Genomic DNA, 26,702 nt, shown 5'->3' on the forward strand with positions numbered 1-26,702 from the left:
GTGGGAAGGTGGCGTGGGAGGAAGGGAGAGGAGACGATCCAATGTGGCTTTCAGGTCCTGCCAGGGCTTCCTTGGCAAGAGGCCAACTGTCCCTCTCTGTTCTTTCCTCAACTTTTCAACCCATCTGCCCTTCGTGATTTAGCCTAGGTCTGTACAAAGACGCTAAGCAATCCGGGAACAATTTAATTCTCTTAAAATGCATGAATAATTGAACGTGATGCCTTTCCAACCATTTCCCCAAGTGGGAAAAAAAAGACCCCCTTTAAATAAGTACTCAGCAAACATAGCATGCTGGTGTCCAAGATCGATCCAGAAATACATATCTGAACATTAGTGATATGTAATTCAAATGCCAAATTCTAACTGACCTTTCCATCAACATAGAAGGTGGTCTATAAAGATGAAATCAGTTCAAGCACTTTCAACATAAAGTAAAGCCATCTCTAGGTCCCAGGGTCCTCCATGGGAGGACCACACAATGTACAGACATGCACCCTGAGCCTTCTGTCCATCTGTGCCCGTTTGTGAGGCAGAGGCTGCTGGGACTTAAAGCCACAGGCTACCCCTGGCACATCACCAGCAGCACCTACTGCACAGCTAAGCTGAGAAGTAAAGCAGGAAATGTCTTTACGCTGCCTGTGCATACGATATCGGGTCATCCAGCCATCCTCCCGCCGAGATGACCAAAGAGACCCCTAGATGCTGAATTGGACACATACTGTCAGTTCTGACACGTACTGTGGGTTCTACTCAAGTCAGCAGGATCTTCAAAATTCAAAAGCTCCTCCCATAGGAAGGAGTCACCTGGTAACTAATAAGAGGGTAGAAATTTGGGGTGGGATTTGCTTTGCCCCTCTCCTGGTGCCTTAAAACATTATTTCCATGGTGAAACACAATACACAATACAACAGTGTACACAAAGAAAAGACACACATGTCTCATAGTAAAAGCAATCTTGAAAATGTTAACTTGCAGCACATCATTGTGGGCCCCACTGTAGGAGAGATGAAAGCTTCTCTCCTTAGAAAGCAAGATATTTCAGCAGGCAAAGAATTCTGTGCCAGAAAAGAAAAAGAGCCAGGTTGTGCTCTTCAGTCTCAGGAACATAGAATGAACTCCTCAAAACTGTTCCACAATGGAGACATGGTCACTGAACTCTCCGAACTAGGAAAATGACAGGGAACCTAACACCCACTGAGTACCAGAAACTGCCACTGTGACACCTTAACTGATAATCTCTCTTAACTTCATGGCAATTTGATGAGGCAGGTCTTTGTGCTGTCGAACCCAAACTGAGGTTGGGCATGTAGTCAGTATGGAGCAGAGCTGGGTTATGAATTCAGGGCCATGGCCTTGAACTTCATCATACCCCCGTTCCTGGCAGCGTCCACTGAAGCCTGACCATTCAACCTCACCTGGACTGCTGCTGGATTTGACCTTCATGTGCAACACCTGCTCCCAGCCCCTGAACCTTCTGGCCTTGGCAGGGCTTTTTCTGAAACCTGCTCAGGTCCACACGCACAGCTCCTTTGTGGTGACTGGGTTCATTAGAAAGAAGTACTGAGTCTCCTCCCCAAGGAAAAGAAACATCTCTACCATTTGTGTTAAACCAGTAGGAAACAGTCCACTGGGCAGATAGGGATCCTGTGGGAAGATCTGGCCTTCTGGATCAAGTGTCAAAGCCCTTAGATCTTCCAATCTTGAGTATCCAAGAGAGGAGCCACTGGCTGCATTTGGCTGTTGAATGCTAGGAATGTGGTCCTAATCCAGCAAATCCAGACGGGCTGTGAGTATAATATATGCAGGTTTTAAAGTTGTAGTATAAAAAAAAAAAAAAAAAAAAAGAAGGCAGCTTATTGCCTTAATAACTTTTACATTAATTTTACATTGACATGGTAATATTTTTTGCACACCAGGTTCAGTAAGATATATTGAAGATAATGTTCCCTGCTTCTGTTTAGTTTTTTAGTGTGGTTACTAGAAGATTCAAGAGTACCTCTGTGAGTGCATCACATACTGGACAGAGCTGGTCTGTGCATTTCCAGAGACCTTCAATTGCCTCCTAAGGATAAGAGGGGATCCCACCGCCTATTTTCTCAGGGTTTACCTCCTCTGTCACCCCACCTGGCAGATTAGAGGAGACAGACCTATCAGAATTCTTTCCAGAAGGCCTCAACCAGTAGGAAACAGACAAGAGGCCTCTTCCCCAAGAGCCCCAAGCACAGGGAAGCCTGAACTTCTACCATGCCCAGGTCTCCAAAGACCAGGAAAAAGTAGGTCCTGGAGCCAAAGGAGCTACATAAAATTCAAGTTATGTATGCAAAGGCCATGTGTAATTTTAAAAATTTAGGGAGCTGCATTAAAAACACAAAAAGGAAATAAGTGAATTTCAATGATACATTTTAACCCAGTATATCCAAAACATATCATTTCACATATAATCAGTGTAAAAATGACCCATAATGAATTTGGTATATTCCTGTCTTCATACTAAGTCTTCGACACCTAGTGTGTATGTCACACTCGCCGCTCACACTAACCCACGCCCGCTTGACCAGTGGCTGCCCTATTGGACCCTGTGGCTCCAGAGGGTGTGAAAGTCTCACCAGGAGCAACATGAACAGAAACGCTGCAGAACCGAAGAATCCACGTCCATGGCGAAGGAGACCGTGGCCAGCCTTACAAGCTAGGCCACTAAGACGGGTCTGTGCAGTTTGAGGACAGAGGTCAAAAACTGACTGTAACTAGTGAAGCTGGAAAACCAGGGTGAAATGACACAGAAACACGGAGCAGATTAAGGACAGTAATCGTCAGGAGACTCTGTGAACCTAGGGTTTTCTCTTTTCCTTTATACTTTTCCGCATCTTCCAATATGCCAGAAAATCTACAATGTCTAACGTTCATTGAGAAATAATAATTTAAGATTTTTAAAGTGATAAAGACAATGAGCCATGAAACTTTTATGGGCTGCTCTTCCTCTGGCTAGTTCTCCAAGAAGGTGATAAAATGCCCAGTCTTTGAACCCAAAGGCAGCGATGGAGTCCTTTGTCGGTGGGGAGGCCTCCCTAGCTAGCGGGACATTCTCCCTAACCCTTAACGGGGAATGCAAAACACACATACCAGCAAGGGCTGCAGGAAATTGTTCCCTAGGTCAGCAGCAGAAACTGGCATCAAGTGCAACTTAGCCTGCATCTGTCTGGGCGGCACAGGCCTCTGCGCTGGCCCAGAGTCCTGCGAGTCGCTATTGTGGGCAGCAGAGGCAGCTGGGAATCGGAGGAAGCGCTCAGACTTGAAAAACAGGTGACCACGCATTCTTTCCGCATGTGCAAAATATGAATCAAATCATTTATAAAATGCCCGCAGCTGTTGGTAGGAGACGTAGGTACTAATTTAGACTCTGACCCTACCCCACACGTGTTTTCAAGTGTGCGTGTGCATGCGCACACACGCACACGCCAGCCCAGGTTCTGGGGATGCTACAAAGCTCATCCGGAGTGTGCACCTCCACACGTTCCTTATCCCCCAGAGGATGAAACGTAAGCAGCAGCTTCTACAGGACTGCAGGTGGCATTTCGCTTAGGAAAGAACAGGCAGCTCCCTGCAAGTGTGAACGTCACACCAGTCGCCCACATCTGCCACCCGTGCTCCTAATGTCAAGGTCTCTGTGCAACGTAGGCTGCTGTTGCTGTGAGCCCCGTCTGCTTCAAAGAGTAAATCAGTGCCCACGCATTTGCCTCCAAAGGCAGTGAGCTAGATTAGTGGGTGCCTATGGCTGAGAGCAGGAGAGGTCAGGGGATGTGTGCAGGTGGGGGTGAAAATGTTCTGACGTTGACTGGAGCCGGGCTGCCCAGCTCCAAGTACACTCAGTCACTGACCTGTGCACTTTATATTCTTCTCTTCCTTTCTCTTTGTCTCTCTTTTTGCAGTGCTGGAGATGGAACCCAGGGTTTCGTGCATGCTAGACAAGCACTCTACCATTGAGCTGCGTCCCCAGCCTCATTGATATACTTTAAATGAGTGGATTATATGGTATGTGAGTAGTATCTCAATAAAGTCATTCTGATTCTTAAAAGTATTAAGCACGAGTATGAAAGGAACTCATCTCATCTCACAATAGTGGCGCTTTGAATCACCTCTTTACCTGCATGCAGGAGGGGGCTGACTCGGCCTCTCCTGTGTAAGGACTCGTGTGTAAAGACTACCCTCCTTTGTGAAATACACAGTGTATCTGTGCCTAAGAAAAGCAATGCGGGCTCTCAAAGTATGGTGAACTTCACTGACCTTTCTGGTCCTCCCACACAGCTGGTCTCATCTGAAGGGAATCTCGGAGCATCCTCCTCAGGAACCGTAGGCAAGGTAGCTGGGTCAGGCCCGGGGCTCTTTCTGGGACGATGAAGAAAGCAATAGATAAGATAATGTCGATGGTAGGAGAAGAACCCTTCGCTGTCATTTTGGAAAAACATATTTCCCAATGAAAGCTTTAAGTGGCTCCTGCACCAAAATCTCTTGGGTGGGGGTTGGAGAGAACAAACTTCAGACAACTCATGGCTTGCAGATGCTTCCAAATCATCTAAGCCCCCTCTGCCTAAACGAATCTAGACTCAAAAGCAGATAGAGCTGCGCCCTAGAAAAACGTATGACCGGCTCCAGCCTGACCCACTCACTCACGGCCAGCTATGGACACTTCACGCATTTGCAGCGGTTTAGGTTGGATGAAGTAAAGATCACCAGGAAAGAAGCGGGGCACGCTCAGCAGACGGCCTCCCTCCCCCAGCCACTGCTCACTTATTTCAGAATCTCAGCACATCCAGAGAGTAAGTGGGTATAGCAAAGCCATCAGATATGGAAAACTTAACCTTTGGAAAACCACCTATTTGATTGACTTTAAAAATCAGGCTGGGATTCACCCTTGACCCTGAACCCACAAGAATTTAATCTCAGTACCTGTCAGCAGGTTGCTCTTCTGGAGCCAAGTGTGGCTTCGGGTCTCCAGTGTCATCAGGCTCCGGGGATGAGACGCGCACCTCCTTGTGCCCAGCAGGAGCAGGGAGCTCAGGCCCCAGCTGCTCCTTGGCCAGCTGGTGCTCAGTTGGGCTGTCCCCTCGCAGGGCAGCTGTGTCCTCCATTGCCTGACAGCTCCCTGGCAGCACTGAGTCATGAGCTACGCCAGAGAGCATCCTTGTAGTACCTGTTTCTGGCAGGTCACCAGATGCATGTGCCCGTGTCTCAGCTGCACTCAACATGATGTCACCCTTCTCTTTCCCAGCAGCTCCTGCCACCTTGCTGGGCTCCTGGGGAGTGTCCAGCACCTCTCCAGCCAGTGGCTCAGGAATGCTGTGGTGGCCAGAGCCATTCTGCATTTCCAGGATGCTGGCAGCAGCTTCAGACTTCTTTTCACCCTCAAGCAGGTCACTTTTAGCTTCGGGCACAATCAAAACTTCCCCACAAGGAGAAGAGGCTTCCAGAGCACAGGTAGATCCCGGAACGTCGCCTGAACCTGCTGTGTGAGCAAAGTCCTCGGTACCACCTTCTCTATGGTGACTGTCAGAGACCAGTGTTTCCTGGTGCTGTTTTCCAGAAGGAATCCTGTCGCCTTGAATGGCGGCCTCTTCTCCATGGTGCTGGGAAGCCACCTGGAAATCAGCAGCTCTCTCTAAAGATGTCCCCTGAGCAGCCCCTGGTGAGGAAAGGCCTGAAGCTAGTGCCTGCCCACCCCTCCCCAGGTGTGAGTGAACCTGGGCTCCCAGGTCTGGCCGGGCCTCTCCAGGCCCCTCTGGCCTCTCACTTCTTGCTGTGAGTGGTACACGGGCCACCTCAACACTGGCACCTGGCTGATTTTGCTCCAAGGCGATCCCCACCAGACCCAGCGACTTGTCTGGAGCTATATCCTGGGACACCAGATGAGAAAGCTCAGCCTCGACAGCCAACTCTGACTTCTTCTCCACCTGGAGTCCAGCAGGAGGTGCAGGGAGAGTGGTAGCAGCCATTCCTTGAGTTCCACCTAGAAGCTTCTCTGGGCTTAGTAGTACGGTGAGGTCCTTGCCCACCACACTCCTCCCAGCTCCCGCCTTCTCACTGGGTGCTTTCTGGGGCTGGGCAGCCATCAGGGCTCCAAGCGTGAACTGTTCAAAGATCCTGGAGATGGGCTCCCTGAAGTCGGGGAGCCCCGCGATGGCGCTGGGCTGCTTGGAGCTCGCCTCTGCACCACCTGGTGCACCCCTCCTCGGACCTGGAGGCATCTCCACTGTCTGCTCCCTGCTGTCCTCTGTCTCTCTTGCTGTACCACCCACCACGCTGTCCTCACTGGCAGAACAGGCTGGAATCCCACAGGGCCTGGCGTCCGGAGCTGCGGCCACTTTCTCCTCCCCTGTCATCTGCTTGCCCTTGGTCAGAAGAGGTGCCCTGTCCAGGTAGGGCATGGAGTCCACGGGTTCCCCCGTGGTTCCCGCTGTGGGGCTTCCAGAGCTGGCAGGGCCTTCCCTACCTGCAGCTTCTGGTTGCAAGAGGGAGCCAGCCGGCAGCTTCAGAGAGGCAGCCTTTTCCAGGGCAGGCAGGGGCTCCTCCATGGAGCCCTCAGAGGAAACAGCTTTTGGGCCACTGCCTTCTGCTCCTTTCCTGGCAGCACCATCGATATGCAGGTAAGGGGCATCAGGAGCAGCATCTTTCCCGGGGGGCAGGAGACTCTCTGGGTCAGGGCCAGCATGGTGGGCAGAAGTGCCCTCTGTGCCTCTGGGCATCCCAGTCAGCTCTCCAGCTGGTGGCAGGACATCCTGGCTGCTGGGCGTGAGCTGCTCAGTCGGGCAGGGCTCACCGGGGATGGAGGTAGATGCTCCGTTCCTGGAGGTGAGGCAGGGCTCAGTGTGAGCGAAGCCACCCCCTGGAGCAGCGTGTGGCTCCTCTGGAGCTGGCTGCATTGCTGGGCCTCCTTCACTGGCACTCCCACCAGTTTCAGCAGCCCTGCCTTCACCCTCTTGCTCCCCAGCCGACGGGAAGCTCTCGAGAAGCTTGTGGGTCTCTGCATCTGTGGTGGCCGAGGTGGCCAGGCACTCCATTTCCAGCTGTGGGGCCGGCGCTGGTTGCTGCCTGTCTTCCTGGGCTTTATCACAGGTCTCTCTCTCTGGAGCATCCTGGGTGGGTGTGACTCTGGGGCTGGCCAGTGCCGGGGCTGCCAGACAGTGCGCTGCATCCAGGAGGGTCACTGAGTCAGGTGGCTGAGGCGGGGCCCCCACCGTGTCTCTACTTGCCATCTCTGCCTCGTGCAGGCCGGAGGGAGGGGGCTGTGCGTCAGCTACCTCGGCAACCCCCGCATCCCCGCAGCATGCCCCTTCATGCTGTCTGCCTGCTTCCACAGCATCGCCCAGCTCCTGTTGGGACTTGTTCAGCCCCTGCCCAGCACAGCAGCTTCCCTCCCCACCCAAGTTCCCTGCAAGAGAAGAGTCTTTTAAAGTGTCTCCTGCATTAAGCAAGACCCCTGAAAGATGGCCACCACTGCCTGCTCCCTCTTGCCCTTTCTCCCCTAATGCAGGCAACTTCTGTCCTATTGGAGTTGGTGATTCTGACTCTTCAGTTGGAGAACTCTCTAGAACCGAACCTGGAGCATCACACAGACTAGCTCTGGGGAGTGCACTTTGAAGTTCTGATCCAGATGCCTGCTCCCATCCTCCACAGGAGGGCAAACACACATCCTCCTGAGGCCCTGTGGGTGCATGGACTTGGGAAGGACCTACATCCTGGGTCTTCACACTTGGGTCGCTCAGATAAGCCTCTTTCCCGTTTGCATGTGGTTGAGTCGTCTCCCTGAGCATATCGATGATGGTTGCTCCCGAGTCTAATTGCGGTGGCTGGGGGCAGTTCTCAGAAGGTGGTGGGGGCCTCTCAGATGCAGCTCCTCTTGGCCAGCTATCCCCTGGGTAGGACAGGTTTCCCTGACACTCCTCCTTCAGACTGAACACCATAAACCCACCATCCACTACCGAGTTCTCATCACAGGGAGTGTCTGGCACATCAGCACGAACTTCCTGTCCAGCTGTATGGTGCCCCAGCCCAGAGGATGGGCCTGGGGATGTCAGCAAGTTCTCCCCATCATAGCTGCGGGGCCTCTGTGGGGACAAGTGGCCTGCTGCCTTTTTTTCCAATGTGTCCTTCACCTCCTGAGCTTTGGATACAACCTCTGCAGCAGGATGTGACAGGAAATCTGATTTCTCTGATTCAAAAGCAGGAAGAGACTCCATTCTTCCCAATTGCCCCCTATCCTGAAGTGAATCAGGGCTTTTGCACCGAAACCCCGGCCTCTCCCAGGTGGCTCCTTCAGGAACAACATCCTCATCAGTTCCCTCTGGGGCTGGGGGCAGGACCAGCTCCTCCTCAGGAAGCGTGTGCTGTGAGGTGGCTGCAGTGGTCACATGGGCGTTGGCCATCACCTGCCGCCCTGCCTCTGTTGACTGAGAGTCAGGCCTCTCTCTGTGTCCAGCACTGTTCTTCCTGGGTGGCTGCACTGAGTCTGAGCTGGGAAGGATTCTGATTTTTTCATTGTAATTTGGTTTCAAAACTCCATCTTTGTCCCCCTTAGGATTGGGCTTGTAGCAGAAGGCCTGAGACTCCTCCACCCCCAGGTTTTCAGGTAGTTCTGGGGTAGCTTCCTGGCTCCCAGGATCATCTCCAGCTGATCTGGTTTTGTCTCTAGCCACAGCAGGACCTTCAGCATCCTCAGGGGCCTTGGTTCCATCCTTCAGCCACTCTGACCTTCCAGTATTTTCACTCAAAGTCCCAGGAGGAGGAGGGAGCAGCAGCATCCCTGGTGGGACTACATGACTTTGCTCCCTGTTCCAGGACTCTACTCTCTCCTGAGGTGAAGGTCCAGGAAACTCCCCAGCCCTCCCTTCTGGGTGTTTTCTCTCTCTTCCAAGAACTGAGCCTCCCTTCTCCAGTCCTACCAACGCTGTATTCACCAGATTTTTGGTTGCTTCTGCAGAAACTGGTATCTCAGCCTTGGAAAATATCTCCCTGGCCAACCATCTAGATCCTTCTATGGTGACAGAAATCTGGGCATCTGTACATGGAATGAGGCTTGAAGCTGGATGCATTTCCTCAGTCAGAGTGAGTGGAGAGGACTGGGCCCTCACCAGCAAACCCCCAGCTGGCTGACCACCTGCTGCCACACAGATGACTTGAGGGGGCTCAGCTTCTTGTGAGTGACCCTGAGCATCACTGGTATCCAGAGTCTTCTTCCAGGAACTGCTGGTTCCTGCAGCCAGAGAAGGACTGGGTGGGTCCCGGGGCAGCTCTGTGCGTGGCAGAGGTGGTCCCATTTGCTTCTGGCAGCTTTCCCAGGAGGTAGAATCTGCTTCAGCTTCGTGGGCAGTGCCTGAATTGTTGCTGGAGGGACCACAGGCACCAAGGATTTCTAGGTCACCGGCTGAATGCTGAGGCGGCACTTCCACCAGGCCTGTGCCTCTCTCTGAGGCTCCTGCAGCTAGACCTTGAGACTCCATGGTCTCAGGTCTTGGGGGGCACTCCTCCAGGCTAGCTGAGCTCTCCTTGCACAGCTGGGCAGCATCTGGGGCCTTGGTGGCCACTCGTACAGAAGCTGGCCCTTGCCTGGACTCTGCAGGGGAGCAGCAAGCTGCAGCCTCTTTCCCTTGGGACTCTAAGCCACCAGGAACACCACCCTTTCCACCCAGCATCCCTCCAGGGAGGGCTGGTGAAATTCCTGTCAACTGGTCGACACAGCTGGAGGAAGAGGAGTTCTGTGCCTCTTCCCTTGGCTCCTTGTCACATCCAGTACTGGGGACGATGGCAGTCACGCTGGGATGAGTAGAGCTGTCCCCCTCTGGGGTAAATGCTGCCATGGCATCCCCTGGGGCACTTGGGGAAGTTTCCAGTGCAGCTTCAGGACTTGCCAAGCAAGCTTCTGAGGGGCCCTCGGTGAAGGGCATGGAGATCCAGGGCCACTCCTGCTCCCGGGTCAGCAGTGGGCCAGGCAGTGGAGAACCTCCTGGCCCCCTGGCTTCCTGTAGGAACTTCCTTGACTCGGTCACCTCTGGGGACACGATGCTCGGATCCCAGCTGGCAGCACTCTCAGAAGTGGAGGGGGAGCTGCCGAGCCCAGCGCTGCCAACAATGAAAACACTCAATGTTTCATTGGTTCTCAAGGATGCCAAGGACAGAGCCACATCACAGCAGGTCACTCCAACCCTCCCCCGCTCCAGGCCACCAGCAGCCTCTGCCACAAACATATGGGCCCCATGCAGCGTGTTGCTCCCCGTGGGGAGCCCAGCCCTCCCATAACCATTGCCCACGCCCTCCCTTTCTCCAAGTCAGACATTCAGGTGGGGGCTCTGTGGTCAGCAGCAGATAGGGAAATACGGAAACTCTCCATCATGATCTAACAGCACACCCGGGAAGACATAAAATGGGGGGTTGAACCAGTTCCTTGTCGATTATGAGAAGGTCCTAAGTGCTACTGGGAATCCTTTGATGTTCAGGAAAAAAGCCCAAGTAAGCCAGGCCAGGCTTTGAAATGGGAGTTATTCTTGAACCCAGTTAACTTGATTCTCCACCATTTGACAGGTGTGTGGCGAGAGGCACGATCCAAAAGTCGTTTCTGTGTAGCATGGAATTTCTGCATATGACCAGCACGTATCGCTGGGAAGCTGACATACCTCCATACCCCTATTTATCTTAACTTGAACACACTTATCTGGGCCATGCGCAGAAAAAACAAAACAAACTATGCAAGAAACTCAGAGGAACCGGTTCAGAGTCAAGGAGCTGCTTAGAGAGCCAACTACCCAGTTATCAAAGAAGAGCTCGTCATGTGCTCTGCTTAACTGTTGCCCGATTCCACATAATTTTAAGTAAAAATTATTATTTTTAAAGTTATTATTTCAATTAATTTTAAGGCCGGGCATGATGGTGCCTCCTGTAATCCCAGCAGCTCGGGAGGCTGAGGTAGGAAGATTGCAAGTTCAAAGCCAGCCTCAACAACTGAGTGAGATCCTATCTCTAAATAAATTATATAAAAGGGTTGGGGATATGGCTCAGTGGTTAAGTGTCCCTGGGTTTAATCCCTAGTACCTAATAATAGTAATAACAATTTTAATATAATTATTTTATAAATAACATACAAAATACAAAATTTGGAAAATAGGAAAAAGTCCCCAAGGTGCTTACCACTTTCAGTGTTCTAGTGATTTTTCCTTTCTCCTTTTTTTCCCTACACAGTTTCTTAGGGGTATGATTTTTATTATTTTTGCAAAGCTGTGACTTTATATAATTGCTATTATTAAATATTTTCTGGTCTCAGGAGAAATTGCTCAATGCACAGCTAACAGAAGTAAAGTGTTTCTCTGGCTTTTATCCTTTTCCTTAAAGTTTTCATAGGAAAATAGAGAAGGAACAGCGTGGAATCTTTCCGTAACTGCTGTTACACACATGCACGTTCACATACTCTAGCCCAGCACAGTTTTGGATAAGGCCAGAGGAAGGAGTCAATTCTCTGTGTTCACTACCCAAAGTCCAGGTTTCCATGCAAGGCAGCATGCACGCATTCACATGTGAGGGCGGCACAGGGAGGGAAGGGGACGTGCGAGCCTATTAAAATGTACAAATACGTGCTATGGACTGAACTGTCTGTCTCTCAAAATCCATATGTGGACATCCTAGCCCCCAGTGTGACTCTCTGCAATGTGACAGGCTTTAGGAGGTAAAATTAAACTAGGTCATAGCGTTAGGGACCTAATCCAACAGGAACAGAGTCCTTCCTAGAAGGGAAGACATCGGAAGTGCACGAGCGCTAAGGAAAGGTCGTGTGAGCCAATGGCGCCTCGACAAGCCAGGCAGAGCCCTCACCAGGGTCTTGACCTGGGCTTGGGGCCTCCAGAACTGTGAGAATAAATGTGCCGTTAGAGCCACCCAGACTGTGGAATTTTGTTATGACAACCCAGAAGACTAATAAAATAGGCATATGGACATTTATTGTCCTATCCTTTCAACATTTTGGAGATTTCAAATTTTCCAAAATAAAAAATCGAGGAGACAATAGCGGGTGAAACAGACATCAGTGTTTGGCAGGAATCACCTCATTAAACGGTGCTGACAGCTGGGGGCTGGGCACTGCCGCTGCCATTCGCAGATGGGAACTTGGGGAACTGAGAGGCCAAGCTTGGCTTTCAACTTGAGCGTCTTCCTGTTCACTCTGCCACCAAGAATGAGAACGTCCATGGAGGGCAGAGGGCTCTTCACCTGGCCCCAGTTCATCATCCCTGCCGGGCCCATTACCTCCAAATGTGCCATCATTTGACATCCTTCCAGAAGGTGTGTACCAGTGATCAGCCCTGTAGGCACCCTGGCTAATACCTGTGCCTGCATACAGGACACAAGGCTGGTGCCTGAGAACCTGCTGGCTATGGTCTCCACCTGCTTTTTCTGACCCAAAAGCAGGGTTGACAAGGGCAAAGAAGGAAAAACCCCAAGGGTGAGGTAACCAAGCCCCTCCAATGCAGAGAGGTCACCAAGACTCTCGGGTCAATGGCCCACGGTGCCAGCAAGGTGCAAAGCTACCTGGGATTTGGGTTGGCTCCTGGGAAGCCCCAGGCCTGGGAGGAACCAGAGCTATAAGGCTATTGGCTCAAGGGACTGGAAACCAACACCTCTACCATTCCCTCCTGGGAGCCTCCTTTTATCGAGCACTCTATGTTCCATTTCAGCATGTCCCAACCCTTAACTGAGGTCAGTTTAGCAGGCCGTAAGATGAATGGAGGGCTCCTTTTGTTTTGTTTTGTTAATTTTATTTTTCTTTCTTATAGTACTGGGGATGGAATCTTGGCACTTCTGATTCTGAACTATAACCTGCCCCCCTCCCCAAGACTGTTTTATTGATTTTATTTTTTGACTGGGTCTTCCTAAGCTGCCCAGCTTAGGAAGCTAGAACTTTCTATCCTCCAGCCTCAGCCTCCCCAGTAGCTGGAATTGCTGACATGTGCCACCACACCTGGCTGGGTGTTCCTCTGTCAGCCTGATCAAGGAGCCTGGAACACAGCCCCTTCCAGCCCCCATTATCACACTGGAAATAAACAAAGCCACTTCCTTGCCCGAGCCTCTGACAGGAACCGCCCATTTTGGAAGGGTACAAGGTTTCCCTTCGGGCTGACTGAAGTCATTACCATCTGGGACAAGATGATAAAAGTTCACTCTATTTTGGCATCTTGCAAACTTTTGCATTCTTATCCGAGAAGTGAATTTTCCTCTGAGTACAGGACACCCAGCAGTTACCCCCAAAATACAATCCAGACGTTGGTTTATTCTCCATAAGTTGAACACCAGCAATCTCTTTGATTACCCATCAGAAGCAATTTTAAAAACCAGATTAAAGCCACTCACCAGGAACAGATTTGCCTAAGGGCAGGAAAAATTCTAAGAACTGGTCTGTTGAGGACTCTGCATTAATTAAGCTTACATAACGACCTTTTATGCTTCAAGATTGAGTCAAAATGTGTGGGATAAGGCTGTGCTCAGAACCCAGCGGGGTGCTCTTTACTGGTTGGGCAGCAAGCGAGCTCAAAGGAAGTCTTTCAGCTTTGGTGTCTGTGTCAAGGTCAAGGTCAGGGAAGGAACAAGGACCACAGCCTCCCAGGGCAGATCCTTGCCCACAGTGCCCTCATAAAGGGTGGGGCATGATCTGCTGAGCAGAAGATGGGGACACAGAAAAGACCTCCCACTCCCCTGTGAGGACAACCAGATGCAAATGGGCTCCTAAATGCATAGCTGTGAAAACATGCCAGGGACGGGGATGCGTAAAGGGAGGAAGTCGGCTGGCGGTGGAAAACAAACGTCCTGCACCCTGGATGTTAAGGAGACTGGCAAACAGAGGCAAAAATCAGTGAGGTGGAGAATCGCTACAAACTAAGCACTTACTAAGGCAAAGCCCCTGGCAAGCAGCTATGGTTGCATTTAATCTGCAGGCAGCCTCGCGGAGGGGCTGTTCCATGGCACGCATGAAGACATTTGCCAGAGGTTCACGACTCGGCTGGAGGACAAGAGCTGCTGATCAAAACAGGACCAAGGCCTTGGGGCTGCCTGGCTTCAGAGTCCCTTTCTGTACTTGCTGCCAACACCAGCCTCTTACCTGAACAAGTGTGCTGTCCCTTCTCCCATCCACTCTGGCCACCCCTCATTCTGTTCTCCAGGCTCCTGCCAGAACATTGGCTTGGAAATAAGTCTGTTCCTGCCTCCTCTGTGGGAAAACTGGAGGCTTGGCTTTGCTCTCAGCTCTGGTACAGCCTCCCTGGTCTGCCCTGGCCCGCGTCTCCTGGAGCCTGGAGCTACCAACCTTGCATCTGCCTGAGACCTGGAGCTCACCTCTTCCTCCCCAGCTCTCAGCCCACGTCCTCACTTCTCTGTGGCCTCCCTGGTCTTGGCTCCCAGATCAGATCTCCTTTCACAGGCACATCTAGTGCTTAGTCACAGAAGCCACCAACCTGTTCAACGACCATTTCCCCCACTGGAGGCTAGGTCCTTGTCTCTTCCTAACATTGTATCTGAGGTGCCTGGCACAAAACACTCTATATAAATGTATAAGTGAATGAAAAGATGCATAGATAGGTGGATGGACAGACACAACCAAAACCAAATCAAGGATACTAAATATGCAGCAAAGTTCTCAACTCACTGTACACTTGAAGATAAGGAAAGTTCTTTTATTCCATACAACCACAGCATTTCAGGAATCTTAGTCCAAACCTCTTATTTTACAGATGAGGAAACTGAGGCCCAGCCAGGAGTAGTGGTACACACCTGTAATTTCAGTGGCTCTGGAGGCTGAGGCAGGAGGATCACAAATTCAAAGCAGCCTCAGCAACTTAGCAAGATGAGGCCCTAAGCAACTTAGCAAGACGCTGCCTCAAAATAAAAAATAAATAGACAGACTGGAAATGTGGCTCAGGGGTTGGGTGCTATTGGTTTCAATCCTGGAACCAGAAAAAAAGAAACCAAGGCCCAGTAAAGGCAAAGTACTGTTTCTGAAATGTGTCTGCAAAGCCAGCACTCCTCAGCCACGGTCCCTGCGCTCCCTGGCCCGTCTAATGAGTGAAGGCAGCATGGCGAGTGATTTGTTACTAATTACACAGGACAGTTTCTGATTTGTTATTTTTATAAATTACTCTAATTCAAAAGATTAGAAGATTGCCGGGTGCAGTGGCATGTGCCTGTAATCCAGAAGCTGAGGCAGGAGACTCAAGTTCTAGAGCAGCCTGAGCAACCTAGCAAGACCCTGTCTCAAAGGGAACTGAGCTGGAGATGCAGCTCAACGCTAGCTCGCTTTCCTAGCATGTGAGCAGCTCTGAGTTCAATCCCAAGCACTACAAAAACGTGAAGGCGCTTCTCCCACCCCACCACCCTGCTGCTCATTGCCTTCCACGCACCGCATGGAAAAGGAAAGGGACCCTGCGTGGATATGAGTTAGACCAGCCATCAGTGGAGAAGAGGCTGGGGTGGAGAAGAGGGGTATGCCCCAGCCCCCTGCATTCCTGCCTTGGTCATTGAATTAGGGGCTTTGCTGGTGCTTCTCAGCTCTCAGCAAAGTAGATGCTTCTGCCCGGCTCCCTGCCCACTTATGGCCACCCTCAGAGGGAGGCGAGACCTTCTGATGAGGAGCATGGCTCCACTTTCCCGTGGGTGGGGCTGCGGTGCTCAGAGTCTGCCCACAGTGCAGCTGTCTGCCTTGCCACTAGCGGCCTGGGCCAGCTCCCTGTCCTTCCTGGCACCTCCGCAGCCAGTCCTGGGCAGGAAAGGTTAGCTCAGGGGCAATATGAGAGTCCATTTCTGTCCTCCAGCCCAGCCTGCCATGGATCACGCTGATTTTCTTGTCTTTGATTCCAGCGTCTAGTGCACAATTGATATGAAATCTGGTAGGAAGTGTGTGATTTATTATCTCCTCAACTTGAGTATTCACCTCCCCACACGTTACAGGATGGTCAAAATCTGAACTGGCTTTGTTGTGTGTATGACCTTTTAGCATGAAAAGAGGAAGACACTATCCAAAGAGAAGACACTATCTCCAGAATGTCCTCAGCACCCCCCACCATGAAATCGGAGTACAGCCTGTTTATTTGGGGACCATGTGGAGCGTCACAAAGACACAGCAAAGCCTCGGCCAACCACCCAATCAAGTCACTGTCTTTTTTCTTACTCTTTGTTCTGCATATTTTTCTCTCTGATCATCATGAGTCTGGTAACTAAGGTGCTGCAGGGTTGTAAATAATCGCGATTGTATTCTTTACAATGTGCCCACTCCTCCTGGGAGAGGAGATATTTCCATGCCTTAACAACGATGACAAGGCATTTTATGCACGAGGCACCTCCTTGGGAATGTTTCCGATCCTCTCTGATTAGGTCCAATCCACCACACAGCCCTAATTTGCCCGGGCTGTCCCTGCACAGGTGCCCTGCTCACTGACCCCGGGGGGCATTTGGAGGGTCTATAGAATTATTGGGGGAAATGACATGTGTGTGTGTGTGTGTAGTGGCTTAAACTCAAGAGCACTCCTACCATTCATCCTATATTTCATAAGACTCCAAGGTGTCATTCAACTCGCAAGAAGTCATTAGCCAACTTAGTGCCAGGGATGGAGACAAAGAAAATCAAAATCTGCTTTTTAACCAATTTTTTCATCAACTCTCCCACGGGGTCCTAAATAGCAGCTGAGTGACCCAGTTTGTGAATCCCGACTGGTTGCAGGAAGTTGCTGGGTTGTGGTGCCAAGAACTCCCCACATCCAGGAGGAGCTCCGTGTTTCTCACGTCTACTGTCCCTCCAAAGTACCTGGACACGACCTTTCTTAATGACCAAACACAAAAAAATTAAAAAACTACCACAGGCTTTGTCCCAGCTGCAGGGTGGAGCTCACCGCCACTCAGGGTTTTTCAGAACTTCAGCTATCAAGGTGGGCAGAATTTTCCTTGATCATATGGGTGGGACCCATCTGCTTTCTTGTGCAAACTGTGACATGATCCTAACGGCTCAGAACTCATCTCCACTAGGTTCACAGATGCCACGGGTGGAACGTCTCTTTCTAACAAGGTGTTTGACCTACAGTACAGTGAAGTTCAAGATAGGGATGTGCTCACTGGCTGCCACATGGTTTGGGATGTAAGCTGCAAAAACTGCGATAGCAACTGGATGGATTTGAGTTTGCTCCTGAAGACAGCCAGCGTTATAAGGAAGGCCGTCTGATCCTGGAACGTGCTCTAGTTTGAGAGGTTGAGGGCTTTGAGGAGCACGTACCATCCAGTAACTCTTGAAGAAAAAGAGGTAAGTCCATCTTTTCCCAGGATTCCTTCACTGAAAACAAAATCTACTTACATACACCTACTTACATACACTGTCACCAGAGCATCAGAGTCGGATTCATAACAGTGGAACAAGAGGTTGTGAGAATCCAAAATGGAACCTTTTTTTTTTTTTTTTTTTTAATTTTGTATTTTCCATCCAACAGCAGTGTGTACAGAGAATATCATGCAGTTGCTGGGTTTTTTTCCCTATGTTTACATCTTGAGGCAGAAGAGTCTGCAGCTATATGGTAGGCTATGTGAGGAAAAAGTCTGGGCTGTTAGAGTGAAAAAAGTGTGTTATGTAAATTTTGAATGGACAATATGTTGAGAGTATGGTTTTTAAACTCATATGGGCTTCATTTTAAAACTTTTTTTAAAAATCCAGTTATTTCACTTGATTTGCCAGCTTCAGAGATGAGCTCCAAATCCATGCCCAGAGCCAAGGGCTCAGCACCAACGTGGCTTGTGCTGACCCACGCGCCATGTTCCTGTTGGAGGTGAGCTGTAGCATCAGAACCCAGTCTTCCTTGTCAGTCTCGACCCAGAGATGTCACCATGCCTTGTTACTTGTCACCACATAACAGGTGTCGATTGGAAACTTTCTCTGAAATGGGGCAGAACTGCTTGGGTGTCTTTTTCCATGTAACTTCAGCATAGTAATAGAAATAAAGTAATAGTTGGGAGGAAAAAAACTATCACAATAATTATTCTGCTTTTATTCACAATAAAGAAGGATCCTTAAGACTTTAATAAGCCCAAATCAAGAAATTTGGTGGAATGCTTACCTAAATATGAATATTTCCATAATATTAAGTTAAATTTCCACTAGTTACTCGTGGAAAAGTGCAAAATGAAAATTTTGCTTATATAATTGGATTCTGATGACATTTTTATTTTATTTTGACACTATGAGGGTATTTGGAACAATAGCGATTAATGTTTTTGTTACATTTCTTCTTGATACGACTTCTAATGTGAACTAAAATCATATTTTTTGCCATAGTAAATGCAGTACCAACCAGGGAACATGACAGAATCCTCCCTTGAGGACTAAATGTCTTTCAGAGGATTTTAAGAGTCCCCTGAACAATAAGATGTCACCAGTGTCTCTTGTCTGAGACTGAGCTCATGTGTACTGAGCTCAAATGTGATCGAGGGTTTCCTTTTAGGCTTCACCCAGTCTCCGCCATTTTGTCAAAATTTGTCTCCCTGTAATCCCACTGACCTACATGGGGGCGCAAAGTCAATGAGTCACCTTTACTGGGAACCAAGCTGGCCCAATGCCAAAGACAAAAGGGCTGTCACAGGCTCCTTCCCAGCCCTGCACAGCTGCCTCGACAAGCTTGAGAAGATTAACTGCAGTCAAAGTTGGCATCTGAGGCCATAAACGGACACAGGAGACCACCTGTGGCCAGGATAGGAGGAACTCTGGAAGAGAAAAGAATTCTGTCCACAAAAGTCCCTCTCTCTTTTTTTGCGGGGGGGCGGTACAGGGGATTGAACTTAGGGGCACTCGACCACTAAGCCATATCCCAAGTACTGCTTTGTATTTAGAAACAGGGTTTCACTGAGTTGCTTAGAGCTTTGCTTTTGCTGAGGCTGGCTTTGAACTTGTGATCCTCCTGCCTCAGCCTCCTGAGCTGCTGGGATTACAGGAATATGCCACTGTACCCAGCAAAAGTCTCTCTCTTATTCTTTTTATCTACACAGTCTCCCTACCTCTTCCAAAACGAACACCAGTTGTTTTGCTGCATTTCCATTTAAACCAAAGAAACGATCTATGTTGCAGCATTTCAATGTTTTCAGAGAGCTGAGGTTGGAAAACATCATAGAAAGAGTTATTAATTACTAGAGGGGTTGGAATCATGGGGCCCGGGGACTACTAAAGGAGACACAGGGGAAAAGGGTGGTGTCCCCTAGGGGTGGCAAGCAGCAAGGTGAACCCTGCTATTGCCCAGCCTGAGGCCTGGAGAAGTTGGTGGCAGCTTGGAGCAAGGCCAGGCTGACAGTCTCCCTGACGTGAGCAGCTGGAGCCAGGTGTCTGGGGCAGGCAAGACAGCTAGAAGCCTCCGGGCAGAGCTCCAGAGAGGAGAGGTCCGAACTCCAGAGAAGGACAAGGTACCCATCACATGTGCTGAGACCATCAGAGACGAGGTACAGACCAGTAAAAGGATTAGGAGAAACAACCCCATAGCTGCAGAGCTGGGAATAGCTCCTGTTCCCACCAGCCCGAGCGGAAACTTGTATCTCATGGGGCTTCTGTGAGGTTCTAAGGAGCTTCTTGCTGCAGTCATGGGGAAAAAAAAAAATCCCTCACCCACACACTATCCCACCTACCAAAGCAAGACCCCGAAGGATTAAGCTGTTCCAAATAACTGCATCCCAGAGCAAAGTTCAAGAATATTTATAGGAATACAAAAATATCCAGACCCTACAAACTTCAAGTCCTCCATGTCTGGCATGCAAAGCAGCAGGGAAATATGATCCGCAACGAGGAGAACAATCAAGTCATCAAGATTGACCCAGAAATTATACAGTAGATTCAGTACACAAGGACATTTTAAGTATTATAGGGCTGGGGGTGTAGCTCAGTGGTAGAGCACTGGCCTAGCAGAAGCAAGGTCCTAGCACCTTAAATAAATTGCAACTGCATTCCGTGTCCAGGAGGCTTGAGGGAAGATGGAGCCTACTAAACACAGACATGGACGATATAAAAAGACCCCAGCCAAACGCCTGTGATGACAGATGAGCCCCTGCGGAGAAGAGCTCAGGGAACCTGGAGACAAGGCGACAGGAAGGCATCGGAACACAGAGGTGAGCAGCGCGTGGCCAGCTGTGGGACAGCGTCAGGAGCTGAAGGCCGGAGTGACTGGAGTCCCGCAGAGGGGGTAAGCAGAAAATATATTTGAAAAAATACTTGAAGTTTCCCAATGCGATGTAAACTAGAAACCTACGTATCCAAGAATCTCAACTAACTCCATGCACCAGAAACAGGGAAGAATCTGCACCAAGGCATGTGGTGACCAAATGGATTGAAATCAGGGGAAAAGGAAAGAATATTAGAAGTAGCTAGGGGAAGAAAAAGATCAAAGCTAAGGATGGCATCAAACATGTTACTGGAAATAATGCAAGTTGAAACACAGTGGGGTACCTCGAAAGTTCTGAAAGAAAAGAACACCTAGGAGTCTATTTTTTAAAAAATATTTTTTAGTGGTCAATGGACCTTTACTTTACCTTTACTTTCTTTCTATGCGGTGCTAAGGATCGAACCCAGTGCATGTACCACTGAGGCACAGCGCTCTGCCACTGAGCCACAACCCCAGCCCCACAAAGGATTCAGATTTGCTCAGAGAAGATATCTTTCTAAATTCAGGTGAAATAAATATTTTTTTTCAGACACACAAATGCTTAAAGAATTAGCCACCAACAGATCTACATTTCAAGAAATGTTAAAGGAAATCCTTCAAGCTGAAGAAAAGACCAGGGGGTAACCTGGTAACCAGGACCTACACAAAAGAATCAACCCTAGAAATAGAAATGGTAACTATCGATACACTTAAATGATAAGGAAAAAAAAGACTCTTAAAAGATAAGTAGGTGTTTAAAGTAAAAACAGGTACTGTGGGATTTGTGACTTATTTAGAAGTTAAAGGTCTGATGAAATTAGCACAAAGACCAAAAAGGGAGAAACAAATTTATAATTCCAAGAGTTATAATATATAAAAGGACCGTCACTTGAAAGTTGATTGTGGTAAATTAAAGAGGTATAGCATAGTTCTTAAAGCAACCACTAAAATAGCATAAATATTTGTAGATACAAAGTCGAAGGGAAGAAGAGAATTATAAAAATAATAAATTAATCAAAAACAGAAAAAAGAAAGGATATGGGTGGACAGAAAACATAATTCTAGATTATTTATAGACTATAGAATTAAACCAACTATATTAATAATCTCATTAAATGCAAATGTAATAAATATTCCAACTAAAAAGTGGAGATTTTCAGAGAGGATTAATAAAACAAGGTCCTATGCTACTTACAATAAAAGCACGAATAAAAGAATGGGGTGGGATATACCATGCAAGCAATCAAAACAAAGTCATGTGTTTATATTGTATCAGATAACAGACTTTGGAGAAAAGAATATTATAGTCATAAAGAATATCATGTCATAATTACTAAGGATTCAATTCACCAAAGATGTAAAAATTCTAAAAATTTATGTATGTAATAATCAGAACTTCAAAATGTAATAAAAACTGATAGAATCAAAAGGAGAAATGGATAAATGTACAATATGTTTTGATGTTTCCATACTCCCCTCAATATTTGATCAAACAAGTAGATGGAAAATCAATACGGATATAGAAAAGACCTGAAAAATACCATCAACCTGCTTTATCTAATAAACACATATTGAACACCATCCAATAACAGCAAGTGACTTTCAAGTACAGACAGAACATTTACATGACTGACCATATTCTAGGCACTAAAAACAGGCCTCAATAAAATTAAGATAATTCAAAATATCCAATGTATTTTATCTGACTATGATGGAATTGAATTAGAAATCAAAAACAGAACTAGATCCAGAAAATCTTCAACTATTTGGATACTAAATAACATAATTCTAAAGAAGTCAAAGGAAAATCAGAAAGTATTTCAATTGAATGAAAATGAAAACACAAATACCAAAATTTGTGGACTACAGCTAAAACGGGACTTGAGAGGCGTACAGAACACTGAAACCCCTACATTTAAAAAGGTCTCAAATTAATGACCTCAAAATGAGAGACAACGGTTGAACAATAATGTGAACATACTGAATTGCACACTTAGCAATGGTTAAGAGGGTAATTTTCTGCATTTTTACCACAATAAAAAATAATATAAAAAAATCAACAGTAGCAACATATAAAAGAAATCAGTCACTAAACCAAATACACTGTTTAATCCCATTCTGATGAAATTCAAGAATTAGCAAAACTAATCAATGGTGGCAGATGGCAGAATGGTTATCCTCTCGGGCAGGGAGATCAGGAGGGAGCCTGGGGTGATGGAAATAAGCTAGATTTGGGTGAGAACACACAGGCACATAGGCATGCGGAACCTCACAGGACTGTCAGCTTTAGATGCCTCACCGTCTGCATTCCACACCAACTTGTAAAAATAAGAGGAAAAGAAAAGCTTTTTAAAAGGTAGATTAGTGATGATCAGGATCCGGGGTCAGGGGGATAAAAGGAGAGAGAAGCATTGGTGGAGCCAAGGAGTCTCAAGAAATGAAGCTATTCTCTATGATCTTGTGATGGAGGACCCTCCACTTCTGTCAAGCCCAGAGCCTGAACAGCACTGTGATCCCCACGTCAGGGACAGACATAAGCTTTAGGTATTGATATCAACGCATGAATTGTAACAAACGTACCATGTGAATGTAAGATAGTGATAACAGAAGAAACTATATGAAGTGAGGCCACATGGGAACTCACTATACTGTCTGCTTACTTCTTCTGCAAACCTAAAACTGCTCTTAGAATAGCTGATTATTATGCATATACACACATACACCCCTACATATAAAGTGTGTGTATGTGTATATATATGTAGAATAAACATATTATACGTGTATATGCATATGATTTAGGATATGAGGCATCCCCCAAACCTCCTGTGTCAATGCAGGAACATTCAGAGCTGAAGCGATTGGATCGTAGGGGCTGTAACCTAATCAGTCCATCCTAGTTCGAATGGACTGACTGGGTGGTAACTGTAGGCAGGTGGGCCTGGCTGGAGGAGGTGGGTCACTGGGGGCTGCCCTGGGAGGTGGCATCTTCCCTGTGTCCCCTTCCAGCTTCTCTCTCCCTCTTCTTCCTGACCCTGCCCTGAGCTGAGCAGATTTCCTCTGCTGGGCCCTTCCGCCATGATGTGCTGCCTCTCCTTGGGCCCAGAGCAATGGAATTGGCCGTCTAGGGCTAAGACCTCAGAGTCCCAAATACATTTTCCCTCCTCCAAGTTGTTCTTCTTGGGTATTTTGGTCACAGTGATACAAAAGTTGACAAGAACAGTGAATGTATATATTTAAAATATAGCTATCTCACACTCAAGAGAAGAAGCAGAGAACACGCCCAGAAACGTGAGGGAAACACACTAGTAGTTTAAAAGCAGTTGTCTGTGTGGTAGGAGCAATTTTCCCCCCTCTGCTTTCCACTTTTCCCTCAGGTCCAAGCTGTTACAGTAAGTGGGTATTATCTCACAAGGGAAAAATATTCCTCTTCCCCTGTTGAAACCAGAGGAGCAGAAAGCAGCAGACGCCACCTGCTTCAGCCCAGAGGTCTCTTTCAGTCAGCGCCAGAAGTCAGGGCTCACTCCTTCCCCTCTGGCCTCTCCTCCGAGTTTACTTCCCACCAGAGGCAAATAATGAGTCAGAAGCAGGACAAGGGCGGAGGCTCCCGGGCTCTGCCTGACACTCCCTGGCAGGGCAGAGCAAGCAGCAGATCCAGGCCTTCCCAACGCTTTGGGAGAACAGAGTGTGGCCTGCCAGGCCGTGTCGGTGGGACCTAGCCGCCGCCGCTGCTCCTGCAGACTGGGCCTTCCAGAGCTTGACTTCTCTAAGGACTGAATTTGTTTACAGGGAAATTAAACTTTAAGGATTGACTGAGGTCGATTTTCTTAATTATGAAGACCACAACACAAATACTCTCAGACTCCTGCCAGCCAGCATGTGGCTGTCGAAGTCTGGGTTTTGGTGGCATCAGACCAAGCTGGAGTCTGGTGGCCCTCATGCCTGTTATGTCTGTGTGGCCTAGGGCAAGTTCCTCCACCCTTCTGGGACTTGGTTTCCTCCTGTGACCCTCAGGAGCTGCGGGGTGGGTCGTGTGCACATGGCAGACATCTTCCACCTATGATGGGGGAGGGTGGCGAGGGCTAAGGCAGGCTCGCCCTTCATTTAAAACCAGGTATTTCACTTTTCAGGCCATGGTGTCCACTCTTCCCCCGAGCTGCAACTTCCCAAACACCAAGGACTTTTTTTATTCTAAAGAGGAGTTTGTCTTCTGAAGCCCAGAGTTGGTGTTTAACTGGTGCCTTAGGTAATTCTGGTGCACAGGCCTGGCAGCAGCTCATCATTTCCAAACTTCCCTGGTCAGGAGAGTCACCTGCCAGAAACAGATTGCTCCACCGTGAGCAATGCCGCTTTGGGGCCCTACGGGGCCTAGGAAATGATGCATTTACCCAACACCCCAGTGAATCCCATCATCCAGGGAGATAGGGAGACGCTGCCCACAAGGTTCCATTTACAGTGGTCCACCCCATCGCTGACCTGCTTCTGCCATCTTCAGTTCAGCATCAGGCACAAAAAGAAGGGAGTGGGAAGTGACTGAAGCTGCCTTGAGGGTCTCGGGATTTGGGGCCATCGTCACCCCATTAAATCCACTCCTCCCCCGTTGCCAGGGGCCTGCTTTCTTTTTTTTTTTTTTCTTTTTTCTTTTTTATTGTAAACAAATGGGATACATGTTGTTTCTCTGTTTGTACATGGCGTAGAGGCATACCATTTGTGTAATCATAAATTTACATAGAGTAGTGTTGTTTGATTCATTCTGTTATTTTTTCCCTTCCCCCCACCCCTCCCACCCCTCTTTTCCCTCTATACAGTCCTTCCTTCCTCCATTCTTGCCCCACTCAGTAGTAAAGTCCCCTGGCTTCAATCTCTAGTACCAATAAAAACCTGTGTCCTAATACCCTGATAAAAAGTTTGAACAGGTAACAGCCATCAGGATTTGGAGAGGCAAGAAGGCACCCCTGTTGGCAGAGGGCAGAGGTCAAAGGTGCCTACTGTTCAAGACCCTCAATGAAGTCCTAGTCCCTCAATGAAGAGTGTGCTGCCACATTGATCCTCATTTCCTTAAAGAAATCTAAGGTTGATGCTGAGAGGTTCCAAGTATTTCCAGTGGACACCACATAGCCCAAGCCCCCCAGACAGTCGTACCCCGAGGTGTGGCAAGTCCTGCCACCAGGGGTCACTCTTATGTACCCAAAGCAAACAGTCGCCTTGCGTCTTCAGGTTTTGAAGAGCTATTCCAAAGCTTGCTGCCACGTCAAGCTGTGCGGCCTGTGACTGGTGAATTGTTGGATTCTGCATTTCCTTGCGCAGAGCCCCTGTCCATCTGTTCCCTCAGGGCTGTAATGATGGCGTCCTGGAAGTTCGACCTCAGTTGGTCAGGAGGGTTATTCTTTTTGGTGAGTTGAACCCACAAGGAGTTACTCATTAGCTTCAGTGTTTAGTGCTGGGACTGAGTGCTCATGTCTGCTGGTCCTAGGCTTGTGAATACACCCCAAAACTACGGGTACAGAACATGATGTGGGGAACGGTCCGTGAGGGAGCCACGGCAGGGAAACCAGGACCTGACCGGGGTCATCATGAGGAGCCACTGACCAATGGCCCATGCCTGCACTGGCCATGTCCCCCTGCCACAGGTGGCCTCGATGACTTCTGGAATTTGTCTCCCTGCCTTCCCAGTGACTTTAGGAGTTGCCCCCTGAACCCTCTGTTCCATGCCTGGTGCCCACCCCAGAAAACAGACCCACTTGGTGCCCGAGAGTCCTCCTGGAAGCATCCATCCTTCCCATTTCCAGGTCTGACTGTACAGTTGCATAGCCGGGGTGTTGCTGGAGAGGGAGCGTGCAATCACTAATGTCATCTGCAGCGGAGAAACTGTCCCTTTTCTAATCACTGCTGGTGCGCCAGCACAGGGGGCCCGCGAGCCACGGCTCACCATGGGGACCTCGCGCAGGCGCACGGGAAACTTCCCAAAGCAAACGGAGCAAAGCGAACACCGGAGCAGGCAGTGAGCCGGCCATGCCTCGGCTGGGTCGTCCCCCAGGGCAGGCTCCCTACCTGGACGGGTCCCCGTGGTCAGGGCTTCCAGGTGAGATCCCAGGTGGTTGCACGGATCTAGGATTCAGAGTTGATGAAGTCCTCTGAGGAAGAAGAAAGAGAGACGGGAGAGGAACTCAGATAAGAACCTATCAAAGCTCTGGACCTTTCCCGAGAGGCCGGCGAGCATGACATTCGGGATGATGGCTTTGCACCCAGCAGAGCACCACCAGGTGCCAGGCGCAGAACCAGGTTTCGAGGGTAGGTGGTGAGGAGAGTGAGGCGGCCAGCTCTCATCTAAAGGGACGAACACGGGTGGACATGCCACCCCAGAGGGGCAGCATGACCACTATTAGTACAAAGCCAAGGTGGGGCCACCCACCAAGGGCGGGGTCGTCCGCTCCCAGCAGAGGTGGAAAGGGTTCATCTAGGACCTGAAAGTGTCCATGTGGCTTGTGGCTCCACTCTGGGTGGTTCCACATACCATGACTCGGCTGGAAA

The 26,702-nt window shown here is 48.9% G+C and overlaps 1 protein-coding gene across 1 annotated transcript in view; it reads right to left on the minus strand.

The window, feature by feature from the left end:
• LOC306660324 (transforming acidic coiled-coil-containing protein 2-like) overlaps nucleotides 1–26,702 on the minus strand; it is a gene marked incomplete at its 3' end in the record, with an annotated part of 155,470 nt that overhangs the window by 109,823 nt on the left and 18,945 nt on the right. Inside the window, 2 exon segments of the mRNA XM_079138430.1 lie at nucleotides 4,282–4,383; nucleotides 4,945–10,110. Coding sequence (XP_078994556.1) covers nucleotides 4,282–4,383; nucleotides 4,945–10,110 — 5,268 coding nt within the window.

The sequence above is a fragment of the Sciurus vulgaris genome (assembly GCF_902686455.1).
Source record: "Sciurus vulgaris genome assembly, chromosome: 4".
In the NCBI taxonomy this organism is placed as follows: Eukaryota; Metazoa; Chordata; class Mammalia; order Rodentia; family Sciuridae; genus Sciurus; species Sciurus vulgaris.